Here is a 12,795-nt window from a genome sequence, read left to right on the forward strand (position 1 = left end):
AACATGAAATGAAAACATAGATGAAAAAGCAGCACAAATACAATTATGTCGACAAACAGCGCTCTTTAAAAAAAACAGACATTGGTTGACAATAGAGGGGTAAGGTAGGTTACAGGGAATTTATTAGGTATAGCTTTGCTTTTAACTTAAACTGGTTGAGAGAGGTACAGTCTTTAACATGGTTGGGAAGGTCATTCCACATTCTGGGTCCCTTGATTTGTAGAGCATTTCTAGTTTGATTAAGTCGTACTCTAGGAATATCAAAACTGTATTTATTTCTGGTGTGGTGCTCATGGGTTCTGTTACAACCTTCAATGAAGCTTTTGAGGTCAGGATTGACATTAAAGTTTAGCGTTTTATATATGTATAATACACATGAGAGAATGTGCAGTGACTTAATGTCTAACATATTCAGAGATTTGAGTAGGGGTACCGAGTGATGTCTGGGGCTAGAGTTGGATATTGTCCTAATAGCAGCTTTGTGTTGAGTAACTAGAGGACGTAAATGATTTTGGGTAGTAGAGCCCCAAGCACAAATACCATAGTTGAGATATGGATAGATAAGGGAGTAATAGAGAGTCGCCACGGCAGGGCGGGGTACATAATATCTGATCTTAGAAAGAATGCCAACAGTTTTTGAAACTTTTTTTGATATAATTAGAATGTGTCCCTGGAAATTCAGCTTGTGGTCAATGAGAATGCCAAGGAATTTGCCATCTAATTTGTTACAAATTTGGGTATTGTTTATTTTGAGATTTATTTGATTAGAGGATTTATTGCCAAACAGAATATAGAAAGTTTTGTCAATGTTAAGTGTGAGTTTGTTGGCAGTTTGCCAAAGATGGACTTTATTTAGCTCAGTATTTACTGTGGCATTTAGAGCAAGGGGGTCAGGACTGGAGTAAATGAAGGTTGTGTCGTCAGCAAATAGAATTGGTTTGAGGTGTTGGGAGGCATTTGGAAGGTCATTAATGTAGATGAGAAAGAGGAGAGGGCCAAGAATGCTGCCCTGAGGAACACCAATGTTGATGGGTAGGGTGGGAGAAATTGATTTATTCACAGAAACATACTGGAGCCTGTCAGTAAGGTAGGATTTGAGGTATTGTAGGGAGTGTCCTCTGACTCCATAATGATGTAGTTTAAGAAGAAGGTTTTGGTGGTTGACAGTGTCAAAAGTTTTACGCAGGTCCACAAATAACCCAACAGGGAACTCATTTTTATCAAGAGCTGTATGAATCGAGTTAAGCATACTAATAAGTGCATTGTTAGTGCTTTTTTGGGGTCTGAAGCCATATTGGCAAGGGCTAAGTATATTGTGTTTGGCTAGATACGAGTAAAGCTGCTTATAGATTAGTTTTTCAAAATTTTTTGACAAGTTTGGCAGGATTGACATAGGTCTGTAGTTGTTAACATCTGTGGGGTCACCACATTTGTGGACAGGCGTTACTCTCGCTTTTTTTTAGAATATCTGGAAAGGTTTGGAGTTCAAGTGACTTGTTGAAGAGCAATGCAATAGCCGGGGCTAAAGATCTGGAGGCTTTTTTGTAGATTAAAGTTGGTATCTCCTCAAGGGCACTAGACTTAGTTTTAAGGGAAAGGGAGCAATGGCTTTATATCAACCCGACAACCAAGACTTCCTCAGTAACACACAACACCACAATGTGTTTAATAACTTCTGCTCTGTTGAATGTAAGTTGAAATCTTAATGAGTTTGTAACTGTGCACTGTGTTAGATAATGTTCCAGTGGTCTGTCGGGCATTTCTCCACAGTGCAGAGGGAATAGACTCGTTCCTCTCAAAGTTTGCTGATGATGCAAAAATTATGAGGAGAATTAAGACAGGAAGATAGCATGAGGCTACAAGATGACATAAACAAACTGAAGAAATGGTCAAACAAATGGCTACTAAAGTTCAACTCAAGTAAGTGTAAGGTAATGAAACTAGAGGGAGGATATAGTAGGCCAGACACTGGATACCGAATGGGGAATGAAGTCCTTCACGAAACGGACAGAGAGAAAAAGCTAAGAGTTGATATCACATCAAATCTGTCTCCAGAAGCCCACATCAAAAGAATAACATCGGCGGCGTATGCGAGGCTGGCTAACATCAGAACCGCCTTCAGAAACCTGTGAAAGGAATCGTTCAGAACCTTGTGTACCACGTATGTAAGGCCAATCCTGGAGTATGCGGACCCAGCATGGAGCCCGTACCTTGTTTAGGACAAGACGAAGCTGGAAAAAGATCAGAGGTATGCCCCTAGGCTAGTCCTAGAACTTTTTTTATTATTATTATTTTCTACCACAGACGTGGCTACACATTTACAATGCTAACCAGCATATATACATTTTCTTCTGTCCTCCATGGACAGGGTTAGAGATGCGTTAAACATATAGTTCAGGGGCTTATTGAACAATCAACCACAGAAGGTGATTCGGTGCTTTTAAAATGCTAAGCTAACCTACATACGTAAATACATAGATACCCAGATTTACGTATGCCCTACATAAAGTGTTCGATGTGTCTTTTACATAGTGTCATTAATGTGCATTTACAAAGGTGAAATATAATTCTGATCAGCTTCCATATATACTTTATACACATACATATACATACACACACACACACATATACGTACATATACATATATACATACATATATATACACACACATGCATTCACATACATTTGTCTCTTTTACTCTGACAGGGTGAGATAGCTGATAGAGAAACTAGTGTGCAATTAAGCATTTAATCACTGAAGGTGATTAAGGTGCTTTTACAAGCTCAGGTTATATAGTTACATCACATACATACATTGTATAATTGATACATTACATGGTTAATCTTGGGTACAAGTCCAATATATCATCAAGTGTTCCAGTACTCATATAGTAATTACACAGTTCAGCATACCTTAGCCCAGGAGGGCGAAAGTCAGTCAGTATGGGACATTCTACAATATAATGTTCAAGAGAGTGCATGTTTTCTCTTTCACAAAGTTGACACATTGTGTACTCGACATTTGGGTTTTGACTAAGAGGCATGAGTTACGAGGAAAGAAAGTCATTAGAAAGAATTTTGTCAGTGTCAGATTAGTTAGTAAATGGAATGCACTAGGAAGTGATGTGGTAGAGGCTGACTCCATGCACAGTTTCAAATGTAGGTATGATAGATCTTGAGAAGCTCAGAAATCTGTACACCAGTAGATTGACGGTTGAGAGGCGGGACCAAAGAGCCAAAGCTTAACCCCCGCAAGCACAACTAGGCGAGTACAGCATCGGTAGATATCACGCAGCTTCCTCAGCACAGTTTCAGTCAGCACATAGCTTCCCCAGCACACAGTTTACCAGTACTATGCATCATGGTTAGAACACAGCTTGGTCTGCACACAGCATTGGTATGGTGCTCACAGACAGCACGGTTTCTCCTCCTCCGGGGGCGAGACAGCAAGTTTCTCCCTTGTGTTTTAAGCTGGACGAATACCTGTGTTCACTGTTCATCCTCGTCGCCAGTGAGGTGTTGTGTGTTGCTGAGGAAGTCTTGGTTGCAGGGTTGATATAAAGCCATTGATTGGTTACTGACTTATACATATAACGTTACATGACTAGCAGCGTCCAAGCGTGTTGTTGTTGTTGATTTAAAGGCGACGACGATTGTGGGATCGGATGCACCCTGACGTACCCATGAAGGATTAATCGTGAAGCCCGGGAAGGTGAAAGACCAAGCCTAATCGTGAAACGAGTGACGGCAATCGCCGGAAACTAATATGCCTTGCGGAAAAGAAACGCAGACAGGCAGATGATTGAGGAGCCCCAGGAGTCCCTCAGAGTGACAAGCACCGGCCCCGCCCCCACACAGAGAACACTGAGGAGCCCCAGGAGTCCCTCAGAGTGACAAGCACCGGCCCCGCCCCCACACAGAGAACACTGAGGAGCCCCAGGAGTCCCTCAGAGTGACAAGCACCGGCCCCGCCCCCACACAGAGAACACTGAGGAGCCCCAGGAGTCCCTCAGAGTGACAAGCACCGGCCCCGCCCCCACACAGAGAACACTGAGGAGCCCCAGGAGTCCCTCAGAGTGACAAGCACCGGCCCCGCCCCCACACAGAGAACACTGAGGAGCCCCAGGAGTCCCTCAGAGTGACAAGCACCGGCCCCGCCCCCACACAGAGAACACTGAGGAGCCCCAGGAGTCCCTCAGAGTGACAAGCACCGGCCCCGCCCCCACACAGAGAACACTGAGGAGCCCCAGGAGTCCCTCAGAGTGACAAGCACCGGCCCCGCCCCCACACAGAGAACACACAGAAAACCAAAATCTCGGCCCCCAGCTAAAACGCAAAAGTCATCCTGTGCCCCAGGCAGAGCAGCAGCCAGCCGCCCACCACGACTGAGGGTTCTCCTGGCGCCCACCAATACCGGCCAACCCCTGGCGCCTCTAGGGCCAAGCCGGCGCCGGACACCGTCACTCCGCCGGGAGAATCAGTCATAACACGTAAAAAAAACAATTATATCAACAATCCCGTGACCCAAGGCGATATGTGCGCCAGGCGTCGTACAACCGGACCGTTGAATAGGGATGACAAACAGCAGTATCAAATCCAAAACGCGAAAACAGAACGTGATCCGGCAGCTCCCAGGCAGAGGTGTCCAGACGTCCGCTCGTCGTCAAGGTTGAACCAGGAGCGATGCGTCCAAGCTTGGTGGGCGTCCTGCACGCACCCAGTTGTTTACATACTCTCTGGTGTATGAAACGCAGCGCATACAAACGGATGGTGTGGTTGCTATGAACATGACACTCGTTTTGTGTTACCTGTGATAATGATTGGAATAGCTTTGTTTGCAGCAGCTGCAATGGCTTCCTGGAGATTCGTCTAGTGTATGTTCAAATCCTCAAGTGGCGTGTATGTTGCATACCATTTTTCAAGTTCCTCTTGGTATATATTCCAATTGGCCTTTTTTAAATTCCACCCAGGTTGTGCAGGTGGTGTAGGAGGTCGTTCTAAGTTTATAGTGTTGTGACAGTAGCATAGTGGTCACTGGTGATCACCGGGTCTACTTCCCACTTCGCCTGATGCTGGAGTGCTGTTGAGATGAATGTAAGATCAAGGGAACCTCCTTGAATGTGAGTGGGTTCCCCAGTGTTAAGAAGTGTACTTCAGGTACTTCTCGCAGAGCTGCAGCTAAATGGCGCCCATCTGCATTGGCTGTCCCAGTTGCACCTAACTCTTAGGGATAATCATTAAAATTCCCAGCAATAATTACATTTTCCTGTGAGGCCAAGGCAAGCACTGCCTCTGCTTCTTCTTTACGTCTAGGGGGCTTGTAGACGTTGTATATGAGGAGCTCAATATTAGCCATATTCACTGTTACTGCTAATACCTCTACTCCATCCCCACTTGAAACTGGATCTATTTTCTTGCTGGGTATGGTGTTCCTGACTAGGGTCATTAACCCTCTTTGTCTCCCCTGCTCATACTGTATAACATACTGCTGATATCCAGCTAATCTGAAGGATTTCGTGGCTGGGAAAAGAGTATCTTCCAAAACGGTTATATCTGCTTTCATGCTGATTGCAGCCTCCTGAAGTGTGTGGTTTTTATTTCCAAGACCTTGTATGTTCCACTGCAGTATTCGTCATGGCCAGACGACGGTTTCCATTGGTGTTATCTGTTCTAGTAGAACTTTTCTTCGGAATCGACGTCAATATTCTCCACCTCACAAGTCGTGTCGCTGCACATCGGACTGCACTGATTGCTCGTGGTCATCCCCGGCAGTGTTGTAATCTGTGCATAACTGTGGTCCATCGCTTTGCTGTTGGTATTGCTGCACATCGGACTGCATTGATTGCTCGGGGCGGTTTCTTGTGTTGTCGGAATCTGTGCATCTTTGCCATCCAGTATTTCGTTGTTGATGTTGCTGCGTGCAATCCTGGCTGCATTGATTGTTCACGCCTGTCTCTTGTGTTGTTGGAACCTGTGCATCTGTGCTGTTCAATACGTCTTTGTTGGTGTTGTTGCATATCAGACTGCATTGGCTGTTGTTGTCTGTCTCTTGTGTTGTAAGATTCTGTTGATCTTGGGTGGTCACTGCTTCTTGCAGTTGCTTTTGTAAATGTTGATGTTCTGGTGTCTTGACTATCAGACTGTTGTTGGTAGTCTGTATGTCCATGTTGCGTTGTTTGTCCTCTTGTGCTCCGTCTTGTCTCAGACTGTCTATTTCTTATGTAACTGTGGTCTGCTGCACGATCTTGTCCATTATCACACAAGTGATTTCTTGAGTCTGTTGATGTGAGGCGTTCTGCGTCATCTGTAGACGCAGGTATTGGTCTCTGCCATGATCTTCACAATGTTTTACAGCTGGACCTCGGTAAAACTTTAAATTTGTTGTGTTGTTTCCGAAAGTGATTGCTTTTGTTGTATTTCTGCAGCATTTTTGTGTATTTTCAAATTTGGAATTGATAGATTCGGGAAATTTTGTTCTGTGAGAGTGTGTGTGTTGTGGCTGTGCACGAGTGTTCCAGACGTTGGTGTTGGTGTGTGTGGTGCTGGTGTGTGTGTTTATCCTGGCCTGAGCTGTCTGCACCTTTTCTTTCCGTGCAGAGCAGGTTGTGCTCCAGGCATGATGTTTGGCTTCACAATTTGGACATTTGGCTGTTGTGGTCAGGTTTGCCTTGTGCTTGTCTATACAGTCTTTGGTTGGATGTCTCAGGCTGCACACTCCGCATCTCTCTTGTCCGGTGCAGCGTGATTGATGGTGGTCGTATTTCTGACACCTGAAGCAACGTAGGGGTTCCGGGACGTATGGTCTCTGTCAGTATGTTCCCCAATTTCCAAGACTGAATGTTTCTGGCACATGTCCCATGACGGTCACCAGAACCTGACGTGTCGCTGTCTTGTCTACTTTTGTGAGGCATCGTTCCGCATTCAGGATTTGTTTGTGTTCTAGTACTGGATCCAGGGGAAAGTCGATTGCGTATCCCAAAAGCACGACTCGTGTGCGTGTTTCTGAAGGGTCCAGCTTTTCCAAGCATACAGGTTTCCCTTGCAGGACTCTTACTTTCTCTAAGTAATTTGCAGTCTGTTAGTCTTATGGTGTCATTATTATTTCTCCTTTCAGGTTGACTGTGATGGAAAGTTTGAGCTCTGGTTGTTCCTTTTCCATTGCCGTTACTACTCTATATGCTGTAGGAAAGTGGTCTGTCTGCATTATCTTGAATTTTGAAAGATGTGCAGAGTCTGGCGATGTCTGGTGTGAGACTGGTGGTGTCCTCTCCTGTCTCATACTGTTGTCCTGTGGCTTGGCTGTGGACAGAGAAGCATTGTCTGACACTGGCTGGTGTGTGACTGATGCTGTCCTCTCTAGGTCCATTACGTCTGCTGTCTTGCTGGTAGAAGCAAGTGGTGAAGCCTCGATAGCAGTTTTCTTCGGTACCTGCTGCACCTCGGTCCACCGTCCCTCCTCGTCTGAAAGCTGTCTCCATTGTTTTTTTCTCTTTGACTTCCCCATAACTCTCCACGTAGTGAGGACCGATTCAGTGCCCTACCTAATGCCTGAGGCACTCCTAAGCCTGGAGAAATTCATTCCTTTCCAACGGAGGTCGTAAAATGATTCTTTCAGGTGGAATCAGGGATACCTAACACCTAATTGAGCAGTTTGGTCTAACTTTCCCTGTTAGGCTCAGTACACCTTCTATGGTGCCCCCTTGTGACGATGCCCACAGGGTATCTCCTCGCCCTTCAGGGTAGAACTGTCAGTGACCTGGTCAGTGATACGATTCTCACCAAAAAAACTGTCATGGGTGAAGTGTGCGGTACGACAGTTTGGGTCGCCTGCGTACTGGATTGTGCAGAATATCAGTCAGCTGGACAGCAGTTAATCAACAACGTTGTTTGTCAATCAATTGTAGACGAAACCGGTATTGTTTCCTTCCAAACAAGATATTCTCTTGGTCTTGGTGTATTGATGTGTTCTTCCTCACAAAACCGCGATGATTTGAGCTGATGGTTGCTCAGAAGCTTGCGATTTCCAGGGAACAAATCCGTGTGCGGCCAACTAGCAATGGCCCCGGCAGCTAGTCCCTGAGTGTTGATCATTACACTGTACCTGTGTGACAGTGATTTGCCCCATACCATACCTGTAACTAATGCTATAGCAGTGCCTTGTGCTATACTCTACCTGTAACTAATGGTATGACAGTGTTTAGATCACCCCGTAACTAATATTCTGTGTTATGGTTCTTGTCTCCGGAGCAAACCTCTTCCGCCTGTCAGGAGTCTTCTAACCCACTTGTATATATGGAAGATTTGCTCAAGGATTGTTTAGTTAAATTTGCGATGTGGCAGAATGCCTAGATTTTGATTCTGATTAAGGTTGAAAAAACGAATTTGGGTGGAAAGCCCAGTCACCAATATCCGACATGGCGGTTGGGGAAAAGTCATTACAAGAGAGCGAGTTTGGCACTAACGAAGTCATGCGAGGACTCCAAATATACCGGATGTGATAAGGGCAGATAATTGGTTGGTTGCAACAGGGGAGAGACTTTGGTCACATTGGCACCGGAATGATGCACCGCAGCCCAGCGAGATATCAATATATCAAAGGAATTCGGACTGGGAGGTCGTAACTTATATCAGCTCTGAATGTTCTGGTAATTTTGCGTGTCTGTCAACAGGTTGACAGACGACGGTGTACGAACGGAGCCACCTGGTAAATCTATGTGGAAGAAATTGGTAAGCACACGTAACTAATCGGAAGAGGAGTGAAAGTCAAAAGTTTATTACTGGTTCAGGGCCAACAATTTAAACGTAATGGCTGAGCAGAAAGATTAATTGTAACAGGGGGGGGGGTCGGTTTTCTTAGCAGCCTCCTGTATCTGTGTGAGGTTTCTGATGCTAATGTTGCCAGCAGTGACAACAGTAAGATCAGCAGTGAAGACCAAGTGAAGTTTTGCTGCCTGAGTGGTTCTGCAGTCTATAAGAGACAGCGATGGAGTAAAGATTGTGGAACGCCTACTTCTCTGTGGTCACAGTTTCCGTGGTGTAGTGGTAAGACACTCGCCTTGCGTTCCGCGAGCGCTTTGTCATGGGTTCGTATCCTGGCCGGGGAGGATTTACTGGGCGCAATTCCTTAACTGTAGCCTCTGTTTAACGCAACAGTAAAATGTGTACTTGGCTGTAAAAACGATTCTTCGCGGCGGGGATCGTATTCCAGGGACCTGCCCGACACGCTACGCGTACTAGTGGCTGTACAAGAATGTAACAACTCTTGTATATATCTCAAAAAAAAAAATCAATAAGAAGTGAGGCCGCGGAGCGTCCGAGAATGTTGCAGCCAATTATTTAGGGAGAGTGAGCAATGTGGTGTGGTAGCTGAAGCTAGTGAGCCTGTGTGAAGGGCCACTGTACACTTTTTTTTTTAGATATATACAAGATTTGTTACATTCTTGTACAGCCACTAGTACGCGTAGCGTTTCGGGCAAGTTCTTAATCCTATGGTCCCTGGAATACGATCCCCGCCGCGAAGAATCGTTGTTACAACCAAGTACACATTTTACTGTTGCGTTAAACAGAGGCTACAGTTAAGGATTTGCGCCCAGTAAATCCTCCCCGGCCAGGATACGAACCCATGACAAAGCGCTCGCGGAACGCCAGGCGAGTGTCTTATCACTACACCACGGAGACTACAAAGGCGAGAATTATTGACTCTGATGTCTGGTCGCCTGTAGGGTAGGCTTAAGTGTTTAGCTCCAAGTGTGTGAGTAGTATAACACCCAGAATTAGTGAGAGGATGGAAGAGTGGAGCTCAGTGTTGCGGGACATGGCCTGGATTAAAGAGTTAGTTGCAACTTTTTTTTTTTTTGGGGGGGGGGGGTTGTAATTCCCACATATACAGAGTTTATTTAATCATAAAATTTAATATTTTTTATATTGGCGTATTTCCGTTCTCCATGTTCTATCTGATTACTTGCCTAGCAACCAGAGTTGAACAAATAACACATACACACCATCTGTGGAAACCAAATTTCTTACAATGGTGTGAAATAACCTTTTGAGAGTGAGATACTTGTCACTGTCGAGTGCGGAGAGACGCCTGGTTGTGTGTCCAGGTCCTGAGTGATAAGATCAGGTGTCCAGGTCCTGAGTGATAAGATCAGGTGTCCAGGTCCTGAGTGATAAGATCAGGTGTCCAGGTCCTGAGTGATAAGATCAGGTGTTGCCTCAGTGACGTCCATTCCTACAGTGACCATAACTACGTAAGATAAGGCCAGGGTATTCATTTAACTGGTAAGATTTGAGTAGGAGAATGTAGCCTAGCACCACAGGCATTTGGCAGCTTAAGAAGACTCCCCAAAGAGACAACCTTACTTGTTTGTGAGGCATTTGTGTGGAGTGCTGGGCAGGAGCCCGTGTTCCCGGACGGCAGAGATGTCAGGCACGCAGTCCGGACAAGGAAGAGGTCGTCCCCGACACTTATTTTTTATCCCACTCTATATACGTAAGACGCGTCATAAGTGGCTCCTCTATTAATGTAACTGGGGTACCATTTGTAGCCTTCGTGGTTTAAATGGGGGAAGGTGTGTCTCATCTGACTGTGTTTGGTATCCCTTTATAAATGTAACAATTATTATTGAAGTGTTTAGCATCATACTGTACAGGTAACTAATGTTATGACAGTACTTAACATACCACTTCCCTTATAACTAAAACATTGACAGTGTTTAGTATCTCCCTATACCTGTAACTAGAATTTATGACAATGTTTAGCATCATACTGTATTAGTACCTGTAACCTGAGCTCTTAAATCTGAAAATGCTGGATTTTGTGCTGTAGTCCTTGAGATGATTTCGGGGCTTAGCGTCCTCGCGGCCCGGTCCTCGACCAGGCCTCCTTTTTGTTACACACCCCCAGGAAGCAGCCCGTAGCAGCTGTCTAACTCCCAGGTACCTATTTACCACTAGGTAACAGGGGCATCACGGTGAAAGAAACATTTTGTCCATTTGTGTCCGCCTCTACCGGGGATCGAACCCGGAACCTCAGGACTACGAATCGGAAGCGCTGTCCACTCAGCTGTCAGGAGCCCGTAACTAATACTGTTGTTGTACAGACAGGTGGATTCTTCGTGGAGGTTGGCGCCGTGGACGGAGAGTTCCTTAGCAACACTTTGTTTTTCGAGAGAAACCGCAACTGGACGGGGCTTCTCATAGAGGCTTTCCCGCACACTTACCAGGAACTTCTACAGAAACACAGGAAGGCTTACTCAGTAAACACGGCCCTGGCTATTGGCAACGTTTCCGCTGAAATTCACTTTGCGTGAGTAGCTTAAATGTGTTCTAATTAATTAATTGTCTTATTATATAAAAATATCAAAGACGTCTATCAGCAAACTCCTATACGATTTCTCTCTGGCCTTTTGTTAGTGATAAATTTAAAATATTTACCAATTTAAGGCAGGGATTCCAGAAGTTTTTGTATAATAGATTTGTGAACAAATACACAGAATTACACTTTACAAAATTACACAATTTCAAAATAATATTTTTTCTACTCTATTAAAGAAAGGGAAACGTTGCTTCGCTACTTTTTTACAATAATTCTAAATTAAACTATTGGTACGAATTATTATTTATTTGGGGATTTTATTAGCAAATTATTTTTCATGACTGCCACTCCCTTTGAAAATTTGAATATTTTTTTTAAATGCTACTTATACTCTGTCTTTCAAAATCAAATCAAATCTCCTTCTATTTTTGAATTTAATTATTTACTTGATCACTTTGCAATAAATATTTTAATGAAATATGTGCAATATTCCGGAATAATATTGGTAACAGGGGCATCAGGGTAACAGGGGCATCAGGGTAACAGGGGCATCAGGGTAACAGGTAACAGGGGCATCAGGGCAACAGGTAACAGGGGCATCAGGGTAACAGGTAACAGGGGCATCAGGGTAACAGGTAACAGGGGCATCAGGGTAACAGGTAACAGGGGCATCAGGGTAACACGGCATCAGGGTAACACGGGCATCAGGGTAACAGGTAACAGGGGCATCAGGGTAACACGGGCATCAGGGTAACAGGGGCATCAGGGTAACAGGTAACAGGGGCATCAGGGTAACAGGTAACAGGGGCATCAGGGTAACAGGGGCATCAGGGGTAACAGGTAACAGGGGCATCAGGGTAACAGGGGCATCAGGGTAACAGGGGCATCAGGGAAACACGGGCATCAGGGTAACAGGGGCATCAGGGTAACAGGTAACAGGGGCATCAGGGTAACAGGGGTAACAGGGGCATCAGGGTAACAGGTAACAGGGGCATCAGGGTAACAGGTAACAGGGGCATCAGGGTAACACGGGCATCAGGGTAACAGGGGGATCAGGGTAACAGGTAACAGGGGCATCAGGGTAACAGGGGCATCAGGGGTAACAGGGGCATCAGGGTAACAGGTAACAGGAGCATCAGGGTAACAGGTAACAGGGGCATCAGGGTAACACGGGCATCAGGGTAACAGAGGCATCAGGGTAACAGGTAACAGGGGCATCAGGGTAACAGGGGCATCAGGGTAACAGGTAACAGGGGCATCAGGGTAACAGGGGCATCAGGGTAACAGGGGCATCAGGGTAACAGGAGCATCAGGGTAACAGGGGCATCAGGGTAACAGGTAACAGGGGCATCAGGGTAACAGGTAACAGGGGCATCAGGGTAACAGGGGCATCAGGGTAACAGGTAACAGGGGCATCAGGGTAACAGGGGCATCAGGGGTAACAGGGGCATCAGGGTAACAGGGGCATCAGGGGTAACA

The 12,795-nt window shown here is 45.4% G+C and overlaps 1 protein-coding gene across 1 annotated transcript in view; it reads left to right on the top strand.

The window, feature by feature from the left end:
* The window catches only part of LOC123749826 (protein Star-like), a 145,997-nt gene that overhangs the window by 72,308 nt on the left and 60,894 nt on the right, over nucleotides 1-12,795 (top strand). Inside the window, exon 3 of the mRNA XM_069339007.1 lies at nucleotides 11,102-11,307. Coding sequence (XP_069195108.1) covers nucleotides 11,102-11,307 — 206 coding nt within the window. The remainder of the gene's footprint in view (nucleotides 1-11,101; nucleotides 11,308-12,795) is intronic.

Source organism: Procambarus clarkii, chromosome 40 (assembly GCF_040958095.1).
Source record: "Procambarus clarkii isolate CNS0578487 chromosome 40, FALCON_Pclarkii_2.0, whole genome shotgun sequence".
Lineage (NCBI taxonomy): Eukaryota > Metazoa > Arthropoda > Malacostraca > Decapoda > Cambaridae > Procambarus > Procambarus clarkii.